General features: G+C 42.1%; 1 protein-coding gene across 1 annotated transcript; it reads left to right on the forward strand.

Annotated features, from left to right (window-relative positions):
* Window positions 1–1,171: 1,171 nt before the first annotated feature.
* LOC143102316 (THAP domain-containing protein 6-like) lies at window positions 1,172–4,117 on the forward strand. Its single transcript, XM_076265820.1, has 6 exons — window positions 1,172–1,251; window positions 1,868–2,060; window positions 2,150–2,189; window positions 2,226–2,260; window positions 2,348–2,552; window positions 3,594–4,117. The coding sequence occupies exons 1-6, from the start codon at window positions 1,172–1,174 to the stop codon at window positions 4,115–4,117; spliced, it is 1,077 nt and encodes a 358-aa protein (XP_076121935.1).
* Window positions 4,118–23,371: the final 19,254 nt, after the last annotated feature.

The following is a 23,371-nucleotide window of genomic DNA, read 5'->3' on the forward strand; positions in this document are numbered from 1 at the left end:
TATTGACGCATTGAACTGCAATTTGGATTAACACCTGCTTTTACAAGGTGGAAGTATTTAGGCGCAGAATAGACGTGCACTTTCAGGAGCAGTCTTTGTACATACCGCGGAATACATAATTAGGCACTCTTTACTCTTCCCCTCCCATCTTTTTACGCTAAACTCTCACTTTCCCCTGGATCCTCCCATGAATGCATATGCATGACATGACAAACGCAATCTGCCACTTTCAGCTCCCGCGACAGGCAGTTTGCGCTTTTACATCATTGCGGCGTGTTTGTACATACTTCGCAATGATTTTACACGCACATTGCGAAACAAATACGCCTGAAGTGGGCGCAAAAGCATTAGTACATCTGGCCCAGAGTGTCATCCTTGACAGCAAACTATCTTTTCAATCCCACATCAATAACATTACCCAGTCTGCTTACTTCCACCTACGTAACATCAATCACCTCCGTCCGTCCCTAACCCCCCACACTGCCGCCATCCATGTCCACAGTCTCGTCACTTCCCGTCTGGATTACTGCAACTCTCCTCTAGGGTTGTGCTGATCGTAATGGTTGAAGACATCACGATGGGAAGCAACCATCGTGATGCCACGCCCCCACATGCCAGTTACTAATTCCTGCTGTAACAGGCTAAAACATACAATGCACACACAAGTGTTCAGATTGATTGTCTATCCGTCTTTCACAATGATTTTCTTGGAGCAGATCTTCCACACAACTTCGGTAGCCTGGTCAGTATGAGTATGTCTCTCTTAGCTGTCCACTTTCATCAGGCCGTATAGCCTATATAATATATGTTTTATGTAGAAAATTATAAATGTATTTCTGTAGACATATGGTAATTAATTAGTGTTTACTACCCCCCACACACACACACACACACACACACACAATATCATCATCCATCACAATGTTTTACTGTACACATTGTCAAATGCCTATTTAGGGGACATCACCCAACCCTACTCTCTTCTCTTCGGCCTCCCTCACAAATCCCTCCATAAACTTCAACTAGTCCAGAATTCAGCTGCCCGCATCATAACTCCAACCCATAGAAATAAACACTAGAAGTCGCGTTGAGCCTCTTGGAATGCGTCGATGCGGCCGCCATCTTGGTACAGGGGTTCAGTGAGTCATTTGACTACGCCTGCGAGGGAAAGATGCCAGACTTCTGCGCCGCATACGGCTGTTCAAATGAGCGAAACAAGAAGACAAAGGAGAAAGGCATAACATTTCATAGGTAAGATTTTATTTTGTAGGACTATGATACTAAATGTTGTTTTTTGTTTGTGTTCATGAAAATAACGTTATTCACACGGTAACGTTAACGTTAGGCAATTGCATTTGACAAGTGAGGGTAACGTTAACGTTAGCTAGCGTTTGCACTAGTATCACGTTTGATGAAAGAAAACCAAAAACTATTTAGATGTATGATATCAAAATCTTGGAAAGGTGGTAAGAAACTTTTTTGTCGGCTATGTTTGTAAAGTAATATCTGATAATGTTGTTGCAAGCTATGGTCCACAACCGAGGCGCCTAATGAAATGAACTTGAGGCAAACTGAGCTAACGTTAACGTTAGCATTTAAAACAACTCGTTTGTGTTATTGTGAAGGAATTTAAAGACGAATAAAATGCATTTTTAAGTACTGTACTGCCACTAGATGTTAAAATATTGGCGTGGTACCATTGTATTGTAGCCTATAATGCTATGCTCCAGACTCTTCATTTAAGCTGCTCTAGATGCCAAGATCCATCATGTGCTATGCACTTGAAGGGTAGCAGCTAAAGTTAACGTTACTACAAATTGTATCAATATTGGGTGAACTTGTTCTGTGAAAATGTTTCTGTGCGTAGATTTCCCAGTAACGGGGAGAGGCGCCAGGCATGGACTCAGGCTCTGAGGAGAGAGGGGTTTGTTGCATGTCCAAGATCCTTGCTTTGCAGCTCCCATTTTCGTTCACTTGATTTTGATCGAACAGGACATACTGTAAGACTTCGAGAGAGTACCGTCCCATCAATTTTTAACTTCCCCAAACATCTGTCCAAGGTTAACCATGACAATTTATTACATTAAACCATATAATTAAACATGAGTTGTTCTTAGCAGGCTTACTCAAATAATTGACTTTTCTCTAGCTTCCACGTTCAAGAACAAGCAGGACCGCAACAAAAGCAGGTGAACTGTGTCCACCACCACAGTCACACACGCCAGCAAAAGAGCCCGACTTCTTTGACCAGCCAGCCACAGTGAGTATAATGGCAGCCTGATGGAACAGTGAAATAGTTAAATGTGTGGTGATGTGTTCTAGTTACTATAGTGTAAGTATTTTTCAGGATCATCTGTACTTCCTGGATCCTGTGAAAACTAAACAGAAGTTGACAGAATGCCAGGACCAGGTAGAAAAGTTAAGGCGGGAGCTGAGAAATGCCAGGGACCGGGAAAGGAGACAGAAGAAGACTGTTCAATGCCTGTTGGATGACTTAAGAGATAAGAACATGTTGTCTGAAGAACTTCAACAAAAGCTAGACTTTTACTCTGGTTGGTTGATTAAGGCTCTCCTTTCCTTGTCTAGGGGTCAGGGCTCTCTGGTAACATTTTTTTTGCTTTGACAGGGTGTTATCTCAATATCCCAATGTTGTTCTGAATACTTATCTGAGACATGCATTTTCAAATGATAATCACTCCACAGTTTCCATTGATTTAACTGATGCAGGTGGGTGGGTGGGGATGAATGAACAGAATTGAAAACTAAGCGCTAACTATTACTATAGTACTACAGTACACACTACAGTACATACTATTTGGTGTCTTAAAACGTTGTTACCGGTAGTTGGCAATGGAATTGTAATATAAAAGCAATATTACACGAGTGGGAATGAGGTTGTCCTTGGATATCCTCATGGGTGTAGTTACCTATGGCAGTCCGATTTTGACTTTTTGCCTGCGGCCAAACCACATCCATGAGGATCCTTGAACACAGAAATGTTCACTTGTTGTCGTCCTTAATTCCTTCAGATCTTCCAGTTGAATTGCTCAAAACGGATCAAGCCTTCACTTCAAAGCAAAGGGAATTTGCTTTGACCCTACACCTGCATGGACCTAAGGCCTATAAATACCTCAGAGAACAAATGAAGATACCACTCCCACACCCTCACACTCTTCTGAAGTAATTTTGTTTTCTACATCTTCACTACTGTCTGAAATGGATAGGAGATATGTTGATTTGTTGTTGGTTACCTGCTTTTGTTTTTTTTGTTGTTGTTTTGCTTTGCAATAGGTGGTTACAGACTGTTGATGCGAAGCCTGGCCTCAACACGTCTCTCTTAGACCTACTACAAAGGAAGAGCCTTGAAGATCATGATCGGTTTGGTCAAGTGTGTCTCATGCTGGATGGTATGTCGATCAGGAAGCAGGTGCTGTACGATTCTCATACACGTACAATGCAAGGTTTTGTGGATATTGGCATGGGTGTGGATGAAACCACTGAAGCCAGTGAAGCCCTTGTATTTATGGTAGTCGGACTAAAAAGTCACTGGAAGATGCCTGTTGCCTTTTATTTCATAAAATCTGTTTCACCAGATACTCAGAAGATCTTGGTCTTACATGCCCTGGAGGCTTTACATGAGCGCGGTATTAAGGTTGTGTGCGTCACCATGGATGGTCACATATCCAACATGAGCATGTGCGCCAAGCTTGGATGTCAGCTCAAATTAAACCAGCCGCTGAAGACATATTTCACCCACCCTTCATCAGGGGAAAATGTATATATAATCATGGACCCATGCCACATGTTAAAACTGGCTAGAAACATGCTTGAGGCCTACAGTTCCATCGTAAGCCCGGCGGGAACAGTGAGATGGCAACACATTTCTGAGCTGAACAACGTCCAGGAGCGAGAGGGTCTACATGCAGCCTGCAAGGTCACTAGAAAGCATGTCAACTTTTCCTCACAGAAGATGAAGGTGTCTTTGGCGGCCCAGACACTGAGTCGGTCAGTGGCACTGGCCCTCACCATGCTTAAGGAGGCAGGGTATCAACAGTTTGAGGACTGCTCTCCAACGGTTGAATTTGTTCAGGTACTGTATATTCTGGATAAGACTTAGAAAATGTAACAGACAACACTTGAAATGATAGATTGTTTACCTTGCAAAAAACTAAAGAACATGTTGTTTTGTGTATGTTTTCAAGGTGTTACAAGCACTCGTTTCCAAGCGATGGTTTCTGCTCAAATAACTATTTTCTTGCCTATCAGCATTTTTTAACATTAAGGGATATCGGAAGAATAGAGATTCCACTTAGATTTGCCAACTAACCAAGAGTTTGCTTTCCCCAACTCAGAGTTGCAGGGTTTCCTGTCATTCTCCTGAACAAGCAACCGACAACTAACATCTGCTTTCTCCTTACAGGTGAATCATTCCCTGAACAGTATTGTAAATTGCAGGGACTTGTGTTCTAATCAGGGGTTTATTCCGAGAAAGTGGTTCAGTAGCAAACCAGGTTAAGTTAAGCTGGAGGTACAGGTAGAGGTAAATCAACAAATAGAAGAGCCTGGAGTCCTCATCATCTAGTGACTGTGAATAACAATGGAATATTTGTGTTTAAGGTGATTGACAGGTTATTCGACCTGATGAACAGCAGAAACCCACGTGCTGCAGGTTTTAAATCTCCACTAGGTTCCCGCAACTGGGAAGAGAAGTTAGGGTTTATGACCGAAGCTCGAGATTACCTGACCAGTTTGATGATGAATGATGGCACTCCACTTCATCGCTCAAAGAGGTTTTGTGTTTTTTTTTGCTTGGTTTTATTTGTCAGGTAAGGTAAATACCTTTAGAAAAAACATGCATTGCAAATGTAATACTATTTAACAGCACTCCATTACCAGTGTTACAGTAATGTTTTTCACTAGCCTGACAAGGTATCCTGTAACATAAATGTATAAGCTGTGAATGTGTTGCCCATGGTGCATCGTTAGACCCACCTTTTGGGCAAAACTATTTGCTGAAGCGAGGGTGTGTTTAGGTTTCAAGGCTAGTGTTTCAAAGGAATTGGAGTGAAATATAGCTGTAGGCAATAATGGTAGGGAAAAGCAGCTTCATCAATTAGAGTTGGCATGCCCACCCACCAAAAATTATTCATACTAGGAAAAACTTCTTACAGGTATTTACCTTCACTTGCATTCTAAAAACTAAAGGCCAGTTCAAACCCAAGATCCACGACGAGACGAGCTGCAACCTTCTAAAACCCAGCATCTTTCTGCGACGTTCTATCTAAAAACTGAAGCATTCAGACCAATGCAACAACTCGCAACGGGACTTTGGTTTCTATAACAATGTCCAGATAAACTAGCAAACTGGTTTATCTTATGTCAAACTGTTCAAAACATTACGTTCTTTTTGTGATTTATGAAGCATATCCGTGTTAACTATAGTTGAACAGACACTGCTGTTTCTTTGAATGAAGATAATAAGCATTTCTCTCCCTCTCCGTTGACCAAAACTGTGCCTTGGTATTTGCTGGACTAATTGAGTGACATCGCGTCATAAAAGCTGTGAGGTAAAAATGTTCTAAAACTCTGCAACTGTGATTTGACATGTTGAATCTTTAGCGACAGCTTGAAGCTGCTTGCAATTGCTTGCAACTTTTGATTCACACCTCTGCAACTCCTCTGCAACCGTCACAGACCGTCGCAAATCTTAGGTTTGAACTGGCCTTAAGAACACAGGAGTTTTAAAGTTTGCATCCTCTTTGATCCAAAACATCCCCTAAAAGAGTAACTCTTTCAAACACCTGAAGTTCTATGTTCATACACTTTCCTTTCGACGTTGAGTTCAAAAAAACGTCTAATTGCTGTTCCAGTGTTGCCTTTGTTGGTTCCTTTACTGACTTGTTTGATAGAAACATGTGAGGACTTCATATACGAGAAATATTTGGGTAATGTATTGCTGTGTTCTCATTTCAATCATTTTACAGCATTAGGTTTCCTGCATTATCTCTCTCTGGCTTTTACTGCTATTTCCATGGCTTCTATAGTTGTGTTCGCTGTTCTTACGACTCAACAAGGTTCCATAAATTCACTTTTACATACAAAGATATGTGACAAATTAAAGGGAAAACTTTCAAAACATTTATTTTAAGTCACACAATGTTTAAGTGCACTTAAAGGGAAACTTGGCAGGATTTCCCCCTCTGCTGGAGAAATTGTGCATTATGCTATTTTAAACTGTGGGAAAAGGTAACGATAAAGCACATGGATTTGTTTACAAGCTAGCGAAAGGTTAGCATACGTTTGGCATAACTATGTGGATGTTACAAGGTAAGAAACACGATTTAAAACGAGTTTATTGTTTCTCACTTCTCTTTCCGGGACTTTAGTCTCAATGTTGCAAGGTTGGTTTTCCGCCTGGGGACGCTAGGCGCAGCGGTGAAAGTCACCATTTTCACCGGAACAGGTCATTTAACCATCCAAATGGTAACCATGGAGGTCTGTTTGTACCGAGCTATGGTACAGTAAAGGTGATTCGCTCAGCTGAGCACTGCATCAGACGGGCCTCCAATATCTCATCTGCAGCACATCAGTGTTCAGAGAAACTGCTGAACAGAGTTGTGAAAGCAGATATAGGCTCTCAGGATATATTTAATCTTGGCAAACACAGTACTGAAACTCAAGATGGCATTGACAACCATCACTACGATTTAATTTCACATATCGTGTCTTGTTTTTACAAGTTGAGACAGCACCATGTGGCAAGAGTGCATACTTTAAAACTACAAAGTGGTAGTTTAAGGAAGAAGCTGTGTAAGATAGTATTGTTACAAGGCTATTAATACTAGACACTGAGCCTCTGTCCCACAACATAGAAGACATAGGAGGGAGAGAGAGAGAGAGGCTTGAGTATGGTGGAGAGAAAGAATGAAAGAGGAGATGGTTTTGAGGAGAGGGAGAGAGCACACACTGTATTTGCAGTACAGTTCATTTACTACTGTATATTAACATTACACATATAAACCATTTACAGTAATATCCTTTTAATATATATGATTTTACAGTACCTCTCATAATGTATCTTACAATACTTCTCAGTACTGCTACTATATTTACCGCTACAATATAAATATTTTCATAGTATGTGATTTAGTATGTGTTTTGCAAAATGTGTACATTGTACTTGCTAAAGTTGGAAAACTGATTAAAAACTAACAGCATGAACATAAATGTGGAAAGTATTTTCCTTGCCTGGAAAATGTATTGTGTAATTCATTGTCTTTGCAAAGCTGTACAAGATGCCTATGTCTATGACTAGTCCTTTCTAGTTATTATTTTTTTTTAAAGCAGGTAAAAAGATGTTATTTTTTTACTATATTAAGATATAGTATTCTTTGCCTGGAAAATAAATTGTGTACAGTAAATTGTCTGGAGTTCTCTATGCCTTTTGCGTATAGTGTGCTACCCCTGAGATTGGTGGTTGCAGGTAAGTAAACGGGTAATCAGGGATCTCCATGTCAGGCCCACTTTATCTGCCACAACTTGGGAAATTAATGGAAAAGGTTGTTTTGAAAAAAAAAATTGACTGACTAGGACTTAGAATGGTAACGCTGCGTGCGCTTGTTTGATTGCCAGCATCTTTAAATTTACATTAACATTTCTGGCCTATTTTGGAATGGAATCATGTCCATTAGATTGAACGTAAAAACAGGTTATGTTAACAAAAACCTCTTATTTTATTTTATTTTGACATTCGTAACGAAGGAAGAAAATAAACTCGCCGGTTTAAGGTATTTTAATTATGTATGAATAGCCTATGGCCTTGTCCCCGATTGACGTTCGAAGCTGCGTGCCCCTGTAGCAAGATGGCGGCTTTGTTGACGCATTCGTTCCAATAGACCGTGGTAGTCAACGCGACTTCTAGTGTTTATTTCTATGACTCCAACCCCCTCCATTCACCGCATCACTCCTGTCCTCCAACAGCTCCACTGGCTCCCGGTGCAATTCCGTATCCAATTTAAAGTCCTCCTTTCCTTTTTACTTTCAAGGCCATTCACAACCTCGCCCCCCCCCCCCCCCCAAATTTGTGTGATCTCCTCCATGTTCCCTCCCGCTCTCTAAGATCCTCTTCCTCCATACACCTGTCTGTCCCCTCCCGCTCTCTAAGTTCCTCTTCCTCCATACACCTGTCTGTCCCCACCGCCTGTCTCACCACCATGAGGAGCAGAGCATTCACACCTGTCTGTCCCCATTTAGCCGTCTCAGGGTGGTAATGAATCCCAAACTCAGAAACATTGATTCATTCCCCCATTTCAAATCACAACTCAGAAACATTGATTCATTCCCCCATTTCAAATCACAACTCAAAACACATCTGTTTAAAACTGCCTATACCACCCAAACTCAGAAACATTGATTCATTCCCCCATTTCAAATCACAACTCAAAACACATCTGTTTAAAACTGCCTATACCACCCAAACTCAGAAACATTGATTCATTCCCCCATTTCAAATCACAACTCAAAACACATCTGTTTAAAACTGCCTATATGACAATTGCTCTACCTTTTTATTCTGATATTTTTATTTTCTGCTGTTTTTTTAACAAATGTTTTATGTATGGTGACCTTGAGTGCCAAGAAAGGCACCTTTAAATAATATGTATTATTATTATTACACAAAAAGTAAGCTATACATATGTTTAGTTTAAAATAAGTAGACCAACAGTACACTTCCATAAACCTCTTTTTGCTTACGTCAGGTGAGTTTGTTCTGTGAACAGCGAACAGCTCACGTCTAGCTGCGTCAGGTGTGTTGTATTGTGTGTACTGAGGACTACTCAGGTGTAGCTGTCAGTTGTGTTGTGTAGGCGGGGGACAGCTCAGGTGTAGCACTGTAAGTTGTGCTGTGTTGTGCACCGGGGACAGCTCTGCTAGTCGGTGGCTTGCTCTGCTGCACCCCTCACCCCGTGGTCCTGTGTGCTGCTGTGGCGACCCCTGAACCTGTGCGACAGCAGGAACTGCCTCATGATTAATGTGATGTGACACTTTCTGTTCCTCAGGCACCGTGCGGAATCCCCAGTGTCCTGTCCTAGGCTGCCCCGCAGGGTCCATGGGCTTAACTGAGAGGAGAACAGAAGTACAGTTATTGTGACACTGAGAGTAGGAATGTGTTTGAGAAAATGGTAATTGAAACCTACATTGTGTTTTTCAGTTCTTAACACAACACCAAAGAGTTTTTTGTACCTTAATATACAGTAATGTTTCCAAATTTTTTTCAGTGGTTCATCAACTTGTAACAGGGTAAACGGCACTCCTGCATTCGCTTCACAGCCCTCTATAGGCTATAACCGCACTATGCAAGTTTGCCAGATCGGGTAGTGGATCTGTAGTTCAATGGAATGAGGCATAAAAAAATTACAAATTTGACTTGCATGATGTCGCAATACATCGTACTTTCACAAAATCATGCAGCATTATTCTACCTTGTCTGTGGACATTGTTATTTGCAAAGCCGGTGCTGGATGAACAAATAGCGTGCGTGCGACAGAGGATAAGTTATTTGGTGTTGCTTTAAGTAATTGTTGTCTTTGAAAACAGTGATAGTAAATGGAATTGTCTTTATTTCTAAAAATATCTTTTGCAGAAAACGGCATTTAAAACCATCATCTGAACTTGAAACGCCACTTTGGTTAACAAGGATACAAGGATACAAGGACGTTTATTGTCACATGCATATAGTTACTGGAAGTAAGAAATGCAGTGAAATTATGTCTGGTGTCAGCCTATTTGTGCATTAATGGGGGGGGGGGGTAAAAATATGTATGTATAACATGTATGGAAATGAGGTTTGCTGTAGTCTTCCATTAACCATGCTTTTGTTCTGTATGTCACGACTACATGTGATTACACTGGCTGAGTCTCACGTGCTTGGCGCCTTTAAATGCTGACGTTCATCCATTGATGGGTGCTTCCGTAGAGGCATGCTAAATATTGCAGCGGCTGTGCTAAGTGAGACATTTGCCCTAAATAAGTGACAGAGTGATCATGGGAATGGGAAGAGGGATGAGGAGGAGATCTGTGGTGGATTCACACACTCTCCAGACAGCTGCCACTGATGTTCTATATCAGGAACCCGCTCCTTAGACGTGAATAGGGCTGTGTAGCTTACTTCACACACACACACACACAGAGCAAAGTGTGTTGTATGCGTATGAAAGTGAACGTGGGTTTATGCTCACTTATACACACACACTCTGCTAAAAAGGCTTACGTATGTGTATGTATTTTTGTATGTGTGTATGCATTTGTGTAAAGGTATGTGAATATATTTTTTACTTTAATGTGATTGTGTGTGTGTGTGTGTGTGTTGTTGCAGCTCCTCAGAGAGAGCGAGAGGTGAGAAATCTGTCCATATAAGTGTGAATGTGCTGTGGGTGACACCAGCTGTGGAGCCTTTCCACTGCTCATTCACTGCTATCACTGAGCCTGCCAGCACACACACACACACACACCTGGTAATGTGTGTGTCCATACGTCACCCTCCAAGACTGACATACTGATTTTCTGAATAGAGTCGGAGGATATACATTTACTCTCTCTCTCTCTCTCTATATATATATATATATATACACACAGTTAAGAACAAAAATATTCATACCCCTGGTAAATATTGATTTAAAGTTGATTTTCTTGACTGTTTGTTCTGAAGCTCTCCTTAAGCCAAAAAAGTTCTGATAGGCAGAAATCAAATGTCTCCTGAAGGATTTAGGCTGAACCTTCAGAGACGGAATAGATGCGCACTTCTGTGTTGTCACAGTAAAGGCCACACGGTGTTGGTGGCAGTGGCCTAGATTGTTGGCCCTCATTGACTTAAATATGAAATGCTCAACTTGTTTTCAATGTTATACAATATCACATTTTCTGTCGTGGTATTACGTGTTTCTGCAGTAAACGTAACGTAGGCTCATGGCCCTATGTTCCCCGGGTCCTGTTTCCCGCTCGGGGTTAGGGTTATGGTTTTAAAAAAGGGTCCTATGTTAGATAGATAGATAGATAGATAAATACTTTATTGATCCCCAAGGGGAAATTCAGGGGGTCTCAGTAGCATACAGACATCACACACAACATGCACTTACAGCAAATGGTAAATATAAGTATAAGTATAAACATATAACCAAACACCACTGTACAATAGAGACAGTAGGAGATAAGAAAAGCTAACAAAACTAAAAATACTATATAAATTAAATGTAAAGGAAACAGTGTGCTTAAGGGTGGTCAAGTATGAGACGCTTGTAATGACAGGGCCTGTAGTTCTGTGTGCAAAGTGAGGTGCTCAAGAGAGTGAGTATCCTGGTGAAGGTGCAAAGTAGTCCAACAGTAGTTCTGTGTGTATGGTAAGGTGCTCAAGAGAGTGAGAGTGAAGGTGCCAAAAAAGTAGTCCAACAGGAGTCCCTTAGTTATGTGTGCATGGTAAGGTGCTCAAGAGAGTAAGTGTCCTGGTGAAGGTGCAAAAAGTAGTCCAACAATAGTCCTTAAGTTAAGTGTGCACGGTAAGGTGCTCGGAGAGTGAGTGTCATGGTGAAGGTGCAACAAGTAGTCCAGCATTAGTCCAACAGTGCAATAATAAGGTCTAGAGACCAGCATAAATAATATGGACAAATAGGAGAGCAAAGTATAATATAATGTAGACAAGGTAATATAAAAAACTATAAAAACTACGTCAGTGCAGAAACAGGTTGAGGTAATAGGGTTACAGCCATTCAGTATTATTGTAGCAGAAGCCATTGATCATGTGTGCTAATATAGCATGAAAAACATGAAAAACAGTGTAGCAGTTCCCCGGTCCCATACAAAGTGGGGAACATAGGACCAGGGGAACATAGGTACGCTCCCATCAAGAATGACTTTGGGGATATATCTGACAATGGGAAAGCAATGATTAAGCATCAAGCCACGAGAGGCCGTAGGTTACACTGATTATAGAACAGCTAAGGGGCGTTGTTAGGCACGACGCGCAGTAGGAGGGGCAATTTTACTTGTGTGTGTATGTGTGTGTTGGTGCAAGTTCATAGACTCTGGGATATCACAAATAAAAGTTGGCTTGCAAACGCCTCAGGCACATTTATATCCATGCCAGAAGTGATCAAATTAAGGAACTTTATAATGAGCAATCATTTGAATGGACCCTGGCCAGGAGCTTCACATTGATCACCAACACGACAGGAGAAAGATGTGCATTTGGCTAATACCTCCGCGTTCCTGAGAATGGAGGGGGAAACGAGGCTGTGTGTGTGTGTGTGTGGGGCGGGGGTATTTAGCTCCTCGTGATCACCTGTCGGGCCACATCCAGACTGAGTGAAATGGAGTGGTGTTGAGAAGTTGCCGTGGAGACGGAGGCGAGATGAGGAGCGCCCCCCCCATCTCGGAGCGAGCGCACGCTACGGGCGTCCTCATGAAACTGCGCCCTCATAAACACACATCCATCATGGCCGCCTGGCAGAGGAGAGGAGCGAAGGTAAGGTGTGTGTGTGTGTGTGGGGGGGGGACCATTTATTCCAGTTAGGTGCTGGCATATTGATTCTCAGCTGGTGAGCTGAAATCACGTTCCCTCAGGCCGGCCCAACTCTCACACATTCATCTTCATCGTCTGTCATAACGCATACACACGTGCAGGTATACACACATACAAATACGCAAATACATGCTCACATACACACACTTATATAAAACACTGCAAATATGAAGTGCAATAATCTCATGCCCATAGCGAATAAACATATAAGCCCACAAACACACACACTCAAAGCTTAGATATGTTCACACACACAATCACACTTGCACCATCACGCTTCTCATATGATCAAGCAAACAAAGACACATATTGACTATCACGTATAACATATAAAGCAAATATCAACATTCACAGCACACACACACACACACACTGTATATTTAGTTGAGTGTGTAAACTAGAGGTGGCACTTGGGTGCAGAGAACTGTTCCTTCTCTTCTCTCTTGTGATTTATTTTTATAAGCAGATGTCACCTTTGTTCAGTCTCGTCTCAAAGCGACAGGAGTACACAGCTCTCAGAGCCGTGCAGCCCAGCGAGCCTCGGAAGAGAGAGACGCAAAGACAAAAAGACGGAGATGAAAGCCATGTGGCTGATTATGTTTTCAAATCAAACACCCCCCCATCAGACACAGGCAGAGCGGCATGGTCTTAAAACAGACATGTGCGGCCTTGTCTTCAATAGAACCTGACGCTATTTATAGTGGCTGTTGAAACACGCACACACACACACACACTTCCTCTTTTTCTCTCAACTCAATTCAATCATGATTTATTGGGATGACAAATCATACACTGTATTGCAAAAACATTCTGAAACAATGAAACTAAAATGGGAAAACAAAATAAGAACAATATTAAGAGGAAATGTATATTGTTATACTCATAAGTACTTGAACACATGAGGCAGGATGTGAGATGAGATGTTTCATTTCTATCAGATAAGGACCCAGTTGCAGACTTAGGAGTCTTTTTCTTTAAGGAATTAAACATAAAAACAGGCAGAGGGATCCAAAACTAGAAAATCCTAAAAAGAACAAGACCAGAAAAGAACAAAGAACAAGACCAGAACAAATAGAAACAGTCTAAAATATCTATTTAAGACAGAGAATGCAAACAAGGCAGGGTAAGAAAAGTCAAACTCAAAAAGACTTTCAAAGAAAACGTACATTGGACAGACAGCACAGAAGGTAAACAAACAGAAAAGATGAACCAGCAAGGACTGCCCAAAAGACAGGTTAAAATACAAGGGCTAATGAAACACAATGACAAACAGGTGTGCACACAAAATGGTAGGCTCATTCAGCTGCTTGCAGCGCTGCGCAGGTCTGGCTGAATGTGATGCATGCTGGGCATAACAGTGCATGCTGGGTAGAAATTATGTTCATCCTTCTAGCTGCGTCTGTGTCATCATGTCTTTGCGGTAGAAAGACGTTGCCGCCAAATCCTGCAGTTTCCCAACATGAACTGAATGAGCTAGAACCTGCCCTTAGGTACGTCAAAACATCTCCCTCCTTAAAATAGAATGCGCCAACATTTGTAAAAATTGAAGAGATGCCTTACAGTATATGAGATTTCTGCAACAGTGGTACCGAAAACTAATATTCTGTTATTTTATGCTGTAGTGTAGACTGATGACATTTATTTCAATCATCATGTTCACTTAAAAAAAGTTGGAAGAGGATTTAAACTGTACACAAAATTCAAACAAAATAAATGCAAAAAGATTTCTGCAAACAAATGCAAGCAAAATTCCACAATATCTCTTGTGAGTCATGTTACTCTTCTAGCTCTTCCCAGGTGATCACTAGGTAACAGGCATGTTCAAAATCAAAACATATACTGTAGCTCTGTTTAGCTGCCGTTTCCTGATTGAGCAACATGTTTGGTTGTAACATTGTGTAAAGATGTGCAACAGGCTTTTGAGCTGAAACGTTTTCTCGCGTTGATGTGTATACAAAACCTATATTAAAAAGGCAGTGAGCACAGCATAAAGTTATTTACAGATAAAACATAGGTATATTTACATGGATTTCATCAAGCTCAGAAGACATTTAAAAAAATAAAAAATAAAGCAGCTTCTTCTTGCTGAGCACTCAACACATCAAATGCTTTGTGTTTTGTCCGTCTCGAACACGGCTAAAAGTTGGATCTGTTTTCTGGGCCTCTGTTTCATTTTTTTCTGACTACTTTTCTCTGGGCTGTCATGTCATATAGATTTGTTAAGCTGGTGCAGAGAAACATTGTTTTTTTTCTGTGGACCTCTGTGATTGTTTTGTTTGGCAGACTTAACTTTGTATGAGGGTACCCCATACAAAATGTATTAAACCACAACATTACCAGACACAGCTCTGTGCATGTCTCTCCTCTGACGTGGCCTTGAACACAGTGGTGATGAGTATTTTCATAAACATGCCCTCCATGCAATTCAGTTGCCCCTGGCTTTCAATTCACTTGTGTATCTCTCTCTATTGTTTGCTAGTCTTGAGCATGTCAACTTTGCTAGTTCAGCAAATTGTAGGGTTGGGGTGACACACATCTCTTTCAGAAACGTGATGATGACCTTACAGCCCTTAGGCTTACAGTTGGGATGGCATACGTTTTCTTCAGGTGTGCGATGATGACCTTAAAGTCCTCCATCAGCTCGGTCAGATCCACTCTTCTCCTGTCCTATATGTTTCAGGACAGCATTTAGTGCACTGACTGCAAGCCGCAACCAGTGTTTTTTTTTTTTTTTTTAGGGCTGTTAGTAAATCAGAAGCAGTTTTTTATCTATTTCAATCCCACTGGAAGACAGCTCCTCATTTATCTGTTCAGGGATGTTCACCCAAGTTTCAGGGAGTGGTGTCAGATTTCATACTTTCTAGTTGTCTGTCACACAGTGGCATGTCAGAACAGTGTACAGTGTAGGTCCTCTTCTTGTAGTTGTCAGTCCATATATCAGTAGTCATGGCAACTCCCCCTACTTTTCCCAAGGGCAGATTTAAGGGTCTCAGGCGATGCGTCTGTCTCAGATGTGGCCTGTTTCTTCTGGAATATCACTTGTCTGTGAGGTATAACATCAGTGCCTTTGGCTGCTCCATAGTGCTCTCTGATGTCTGACTTTCTGGACCACTTTATAAACACATCCTCGAGGTCTACTGCATAAACACATCCTCGAGACACTCTCACAGGTCTACTGCACAACAGAAACCAATGCAGTCGTCCACAAATTGGCTTTTGACTTGAAGCAGAGTTCTCATGTGGTCCACACGCATTTCACTTTTTGATTTGAAATGGAAGATGTCCAAAACCAAGATGCTGCCACCTTAATTTAACAAGTCAGTGTTACAGTAAAGGCACCCTTAACTCTGACTTGCTCTCGGGGTCCCTTTACAGTTCAGAAGCGCAATAATAAACAAACTTAACATGCGTCTTTTGCAGTATTAAGTATAAGTAAAAACATAACTCCGATATAATATAGAGGGAATGCACCGACATCAGTTTGCAGAAAAATATCTCAGAATTCCTGTAGCATAGCAGCTCTTTTCCTTTCAGTTTCGAGGGCGGAAGGGGGGAGGGGGCGGCAGTTTCCTATCTGAAACTAGAAAGTTGCAATGGCAATGCCAGAAGTGCCGTTCGTCATGTTATGAGGTTATGTGTCATCAAAATGATTTTGGAAATGTTATGTTAAGATCAAAACACTAACATAAGTCAGTATGTTTTATTGTTCCACCTACCTGCCCAGGGACTACGAGGGGAAATTAGCAATATTTGCTACAATTTGGCACAATTCATAATTTAATGTTTTTTGTGCATTGTCCCTGTTTATATAAATGACAAACCCAGACTATGCAGTATAGTCTTGACATATATGGGTTGTATTCCTTTGTCCTCAGTACTTCTTCACATTTTAATTTCATTTTATTGGAATTTCACTTCCATTCATGTAATTGACAGTAATGGTAATGGAGTGCTGCATATTGTCACAAACTAGATATTGATATAAAAATATTAGCCCTTAGGCGATATGTGACTAATCTGCAAGAAATTTGTTTTGACTGAAGTGCCCTCAAATTATCTGACTATCACTCAAAATATTGTTGTTTGAGTCATAATTGTTGGTGAGCGCAGGTGCCCTCTCATTTCGGATCAGGCCACACACAAAGAATATTGCTCTCTGTCCTTATGCAACTTACACACACACACACAGTGACACACAAGGAAATGGTCTGGATGTTTAAGCCCTGTCAAAGACTACTAAAACCCTCTTCTCTCTCTTGTTCTCTCTCTCCCTCTTCACAATTCTCTGGCGCTGTTCAACATCGTGGTTTATATTTAGCACATTCCACAAAACTAATTGACCCTTAAAAGTGCCTTTTTTTCCCCCCTCTCATGTCGCATTTATTTATTTATTTTCCGGCTAGAGGTTTGAGGAGCAGTAATTTGTGTGCGAGACCTGGCCGGCCCTGAGGCTTGCAGCAGCGTTGTCTCCTCTGCGTCTCCTCGTACAGACGGGTGGACGGACGGTCAGAGAAGCGGACGCACAAGGACGAGGGTCGGTGGGGAGAGGTGACCATGCTGCTCTGGCTCTCTGGCAGGAGCCGGCCGATTAATTGACAAGATCTAATAAATATGTATTTCTGCTCTGGGGCACTTTCAGCACTCACACTCAGACATGGACACACACACACACACACAGAAATACACAGATAGACGTACACACACACCCACACAGAAATACACAGACATAAACATACACGCACTCACACTCAGACATGGACACACACACACACACACACACACACACAGAAATACACAGATAGACGTACACACACACCCACACAGAAATACACAGACATAAACATACACACACCCACACAAAATACACAGACATAAACATACACACACCCACACAGAAATACACAGACATAAACGTACACAGACACATACACACAGAAGTAAACAGACATAGATGGACACACATACACAGAATTACACAGACACACACACCCCTCGCCACCTGATGTGTTTGGCCAGCATCTCCACTCTGCTGTGTGGGTGGTGGATGCGCTGAGATAAAGAAGATAGCTCTGCCCTGCTGGTGGCCTGTGTCCGCATCTGGGCCCGATATGGGCCATACATCAGCGGTCATACTCTGTGAGTGTGTGTGTTGAGGTGGTGGCATGGTGTGTGTCTAGAATGTTTGTGTGTCTGATAATCAACAATCCCCATCTCAAAACCCAGTCATGCTCTTAAGACCCCCACCTGGCACGACTGGAGGGCTGGGGGGTCAACTTATCTCAAACCACCAGGGTCTGTCATAGCAGAATGACTAGAAGGGACCCCCCCCCCCCCCCCCAAACACACACACTGTAAGCCCACTCTTAAAGCCCCATGATGATCTCAAGGTGCCCCGCTTAGAACAGTAGGAGGCTTGGGTCAGGGTAGGGGTATTCAGAACCTCAGCTTACCTCTCCGTATCCCGTGGGCATAAGAAAGGAAAACAACTGTTTGGATAATTTAGTCTGTGCCGGACCTAGTAAGACAATGGAATGGAATTGTACCAGACCTTCCGAATTTGTGTATGTTTTGGACCCCGCACTGTTGTTGTTTGGATGTGTATTTGTTTGTATAGTGTACAGATATATGTATGTGTGTGACTTTGTGGTTGTCTGGGTGTGTGCTGTCTTTATGTCTGTGAGTGTGTATGCTGTCCTTATGAATGTGTGTGTGCATTTCTCCTTAATGCCTGGAGGGGTAGGCGAGTATGCACGCAGCTCTGCTATATCTCAAAAGCTGTGTGTGAGCGGCTCTGCACGATTGAAAATAATAATGTTGAATTTTCAGTGGTGTTTTTGGAGGCCCTGTTGACGTTGATGTAATATTGCTTGCAGGGCAACATCTATATTGTTGATTACTCTTTTCTTCAGAAGCCGCGCATGGTTATTTTTACCAACTCCATTTCGTTCAGCCGCTCCACTTGTGCGGTCCATTCCAGCTTTGATATTCTTACTACTGTAAGAAAAACCTGCCCAGCCTGAGCGTGGGATTGCTGATGAAATATCACACTTCATAAACCATTCAGGGCAGCTCTTTATATTACATATAACACTTTCTATCAAATACATAATACATGTAGCTCTATATTTAAAAAAAATAACATTGTAACACATTTTTTAAAATAATAGTAACCAGTAATTACATGTAGATTTATAAATCACTACTACTGTATAACATGTTTTTTTTGTACTAACATCTTGAAAGTTACTCGTCACCAACTTGTAACGTCACCAACCACCTGGCAATTGGTCAACCCAAGTTCATTTCTGAACTCACTGATTGCAAGTCTGTGTTGCCACCGATAAAAGAGTCAGCTAAATGCCAGTCAATTTTAACTTCCTGTTTATTTTTCTCATTCATACGGTGTGTATTACGCTGCATCCCTGCGCTGCTCTAACGGCTCCCACACACAGCTGCGTTCCGTCAAGGCATGCCAGTGGGTGTTCCCGACGGTAGCTATGCAAATGACTTGAAGTAAAACCGTAATGTGATTGGTTGGTGACGTCCGTAGATTGGCTTGATTGGCCGGTGCCGTCTGTTGGTGCAGCAACAGCTGAACTCCTCAATGCGAGCGGCGGGAGAAACGCGACGCGACGGACCCACAATTCAGTTCGGCAACGGATCACGTGAGCCCATGTAAAGTGAATGGGATGCGTCTCCAGCAACGCGAAGCACGCAGCTGTGTGTGGGAGCCGTAAAAGGCTGAGTCCTATAAAGTGTGACTCCTGTGTCGTTCCTGCTCTGCCAAGGCAGCTGACAAAGACAAACAGCTGCTGCTATATTGAGACCGAAAGCTGTTATTAAACATCTGCAGACTGACTGGACAAGCTGCCCAGGACAAGCTGCAGCGTCACCGCATAATGCTTCTTTAATTGGACTTTTTATGCCTTTCTGAGTGTAGGCCAGCAGACACGGCGTTTGGTTCCGGGCCCGCCGCCCGGCCAGGTTCGAGTGCCTGAGTGCTTTCTCAGGTGGCGCTGTTTATTACGCCCACCTATTTGCTTTCAATCTGTCAGTGGCACTGCGGTGAGGTGAGGCGCGACATTTGGCGAGCCATCTTTCACACGCCAGCGAGACGGGAGTCCCATCTGCCAAAGAGACGCCCAGACTGGAGCAGGATTTGGCAGCGGTCCATCCGACTCGCAGCCCTCTCTTTCTCTCTCTCACTCTCTCTCACACTCTCTCTCTCCCTTTCTACCCTCCCCACAGAGGCGTTTGCTCTTTTCTATTCCTTCCTGGTTTTTGAGGAATTATTTTAATTCGGCTTTGGATGGTGCCCCGCGGTAGTTGTGTTGATGAGGTCGTCTCCTGTGTTGACTTCTTGGCAAGACAAAAAGTGAGGGAGAGAGGGAGAGAGAAAACAGAGAAAGAGACAGAAAGGGTTTGTTCTATTTTTAGGTCTCTGTTTTAAGATGGCACTTTTAGTGCTTCCACATCATGAAGGCTCAGCTTCCTGAAGTGTCCCTTTCATGCCGTGATCTTCTGGATCTTTCCGTGCAGAGGGCCGCAAGCATTTCATTGCTGCACAGTGACACTGGCTGATTATTCAGCCCCCAGTGAATTATACTCCTGCGTCTGAAAGCAACACGCTCAGTTTTAATTTCCCCCGTCGGGTGGCTGAAGGTGGCTGGCGATAGGACCCTGGGGACTCCTGCTCCCAAGCAGCACCCTAATTGGGTGGCGATTAGCAACTTGTCAGCTGTCTGTCTGTCTCAAGTGAGCCAGAGGGGCCCACCCATAGATATTAGAAAGCTAGATACCGCATTGGGCTCCCGAACGTACGTAAATAGCGTCGCCATCTTGGTGGGATCAACAATAACTGGAGGCCAAATGGAGAAACACGCGACTCTGACTGGAAATCAAACAGGTGTCTCTGATTGCAGCAAGTGTTGCTGTCACTCCCCCATAGACAGTAAATGTGCTGCCCCCAGCAATATGGCCGCCGCGTTTACCTATGCCACCTAATAGAACTCGTGCCCAATGCGGTATCTAGCTTTCTAATATCTACGGGCGCACCTACCTCAAACTTCCACAGTGAACCCCTACACAACCCACATCAGTCAGTCTCCCTAAAACCACTGCAGACAGCCACACACACACCCCACTCCTCACATTCTCAAAGTAAACCCCTACATCCCACACATTGTCCAGTCCCCCAAAACCACCCACACTAACACAAACACACGCCTATACACACTTTCTCCCCCCATAGGGTTCGGCTCTCAGGCAGATAGCCAGAATTTATATTGAGCTACTTAAGCAATAAGCCCCGAGAGGCCGTAGGTTACACTGATTCTACAACAGCTAAGGGGCGTTGTGACATGCTAGCAGATGCCTAAAACCCCCCTTAGCTGTTGTAGAATCAGTGTAACCTACGGACTCGAGTGGCTTATTGCTTTTCTAAAACTGTTACTATAAATACCTGGCAAATTTTCATAAAGTAAAGGCACAGCAACTAGAAATATAATAAGTTATTCCTAGATAATCATTCTTCCGCCAAGAAATATATTTCCTCTATCTGAATGGTTGCCAAGCAACGTTGAGACGCAGCTACTTTAACTTTTGTATCAAGTTATGGTAGCACAGTAATATAGAACGAAATGCGTTCAAGGTGTATGTTTATGCTGCATTTCACAACGGCATCGAACGTGATTCAGCCAATCACAATCAAGGACCGGAACTATCAGTTTTAGAATGTAAATTATTCCATTTTTATTCAGGAACACACTCAGCTTGAATCCAGTGTTCTGACTAATATGCCGACCCATGAATAAATGGGTCGGCTATCCTTAATGTATCTTGCCTATGTGTTATAATTATTATTATTATTATTATTATCATCTTTATTGACAGACGAGGTCCAAATATAAAAGTGACACACAGTATACGGACATAAACATAAAATAAATTACACATAGCACACAGCTGGTAATAATACATTCAAATGTTGGCTCCAATATTCCCAAAAGCTGGAGGAATATCTGTCTCACTTATGTTAGGGTCCGTCAGAGACATTATAATACCATTATATATATATATATATATATATATATATTACAGACAATATACCATATACTTATAATACCATTCCTAGACTCAGTAAGCCTGCACATAAATGTAAACATTACTGCTTTGGGCCACATTCATGTAGGCCTGCCTGTCTTTTTGGCTAAATGAGGTACTCAAAAACTTTCTTCAAGGTTGGCAGGTTTGCATATACACACACACATATATATATGATGCATGCACAACACTCATATGCACGCGCACACACACAGAATGGATGAAGCCTTATAGGTGAGGAAAGGGGTGTGTGGAGGAGAAAGCAGATGATCATGCAATCCAAAATCAGATTAAAGAGATACATTAACAGTAAACAGCTTGACATTAAAATTTGCAAACAACAAACTCTCTGTGCTTAATGCGGCTTTCAGATGTAATGCCTGAATTTCTGACAGTGAACGGCTCTAATTACAGAGAAGCTGATTATCACACAAAGGAGTAGTGGGAATCGAGAGAATGCACGCTTAGAACCGTGACTTAGGGGGACCATGCAGAACGTTCAATCCTCTTAGCATGTCACTGAGATCTGGCAGAACCTCTCAGACATCAGGCTGGGTGGTGTCAGGAGGTGTTTGTAGAGGGCCAAGACCACAAGTGTGTGCGTGTGTGTGTGTATGTTATAGTGAGGAGACTAAGACAAGAGAAAGGGTTTTTTCTTTAGAAACTTTTGGTTGTGCCACCTGACAAACTTTTGGTTGTGCCACTTGGGTGGTGAAAAATGTATTAAAAAAAAACCTGTAAATGTTGCACAGCCATTAAGACTTGTTTAAAGTAAAAAAGCATTCTGTCCATTTTAAAAATATATTTTTTTAAAACATATTTTTAACCCCTTCAGACACAATTTTTTCCTGTTGAGCAAAACTATTTTTATTCAGCTGATTGTTACTCCTCTCCAATGTAGAAATAAAGGGAAATATATATATTTTTTTGCTAAATCATGTCTTTTAGTATTTTTTTATGTCCATTACAATGGACGCCTCGACTAAATAGGCGTAAAATGACATGAAAACTTGAGTGTTTTTTCCCTGTTTTTAACATAGTAGTCTTGAAACAAATAATCACACATGACTTAAACATTTGGAGCTGAATGTCTGCATTGTATGCACGTGTCTAAATGTTTTTATATGTCTGTGAGCAGGTCAAAACATGCACATTAACTCGAACAATGTATGATTGTGTTTAATATCAATATTGCCTTCAGTAAAACTTCATGAACCAACTCATCATATTAACATAACAAATAGTGTAAAGTTGAACCCCCAAATTGTTTTGGTCACACACACACATTAACATTATATTAGTGTAAATGGAAGTTGAACACTTAAATTGAACAGTTCTTGTCTTTTGGCCACACACACACACTCACTCACACGCTTGCACTCACACACCCTCACACACACTTTGATATGACGCTCATTATCGATGAGCGGCCTTGAAACAGTTCCTGTGAGGCACAAAGCACAGGAGGGCATTGCATGTATCGCAAAGCTCGTGTGTCTTTCCTGTGCAAAATGGCCTCCTGCATCTGGTGGCCTGTTTCTTGTTATCATAATTTGGCATATGGTCCACCATATCGAACTGGACTTCAGGTAGGGGCCTCACATCTTGAATTTGTGTTTTTTTTAGGGGCGTGCTGTGGCTCCGGAGACATGCTGGGTCTCCGACGTTTGGCTGCCACTGGTTGATGGACTCTCA

The sequence above is a fragment of the Alosa pseudoharengus genome, unplaced genomic scaffold (genome assembly GCF_046254945.1).
Source record: "Alosa pseudoharengus isolate Yale_2024_CS ecotype anadromous, Long Island Sound unplaced genomic scaffold, YU_APseudo_1.1 YU_APseudo_1.1_scf_4, whole genome shotgun sequence".
Classification (NCBI taxonomy): Eukaryota; Metazoa; Chordata; class Actinopteri; order Clupeiformes; family Clupeidae; genus Alosa; species Alosa pseudoharengus.

Coding starts and splice junctions, on each gene's coding strand:
- LOC143102316 (XM_076265820.1), top strand. CDS start 1,172: ATGCCAGACTTCTGCGCCGCATACGGCTGTTCAAATGAGCGAAACAAG. Junction 1,252..1,867: donor AAAGGCATAACATTTCATAG/GTAAGATTTTAT, acceptor TTCTGTGCGTAG/ATTTCCCAGTAACGGGGAGA. Junction 2,553..3,593: donor AAAGCTAGACTTTTACTCTG/GTTGGTTGATTA, acceptor CTGTTTCACCAG/ATACTCAGAAGATCTTGGTC.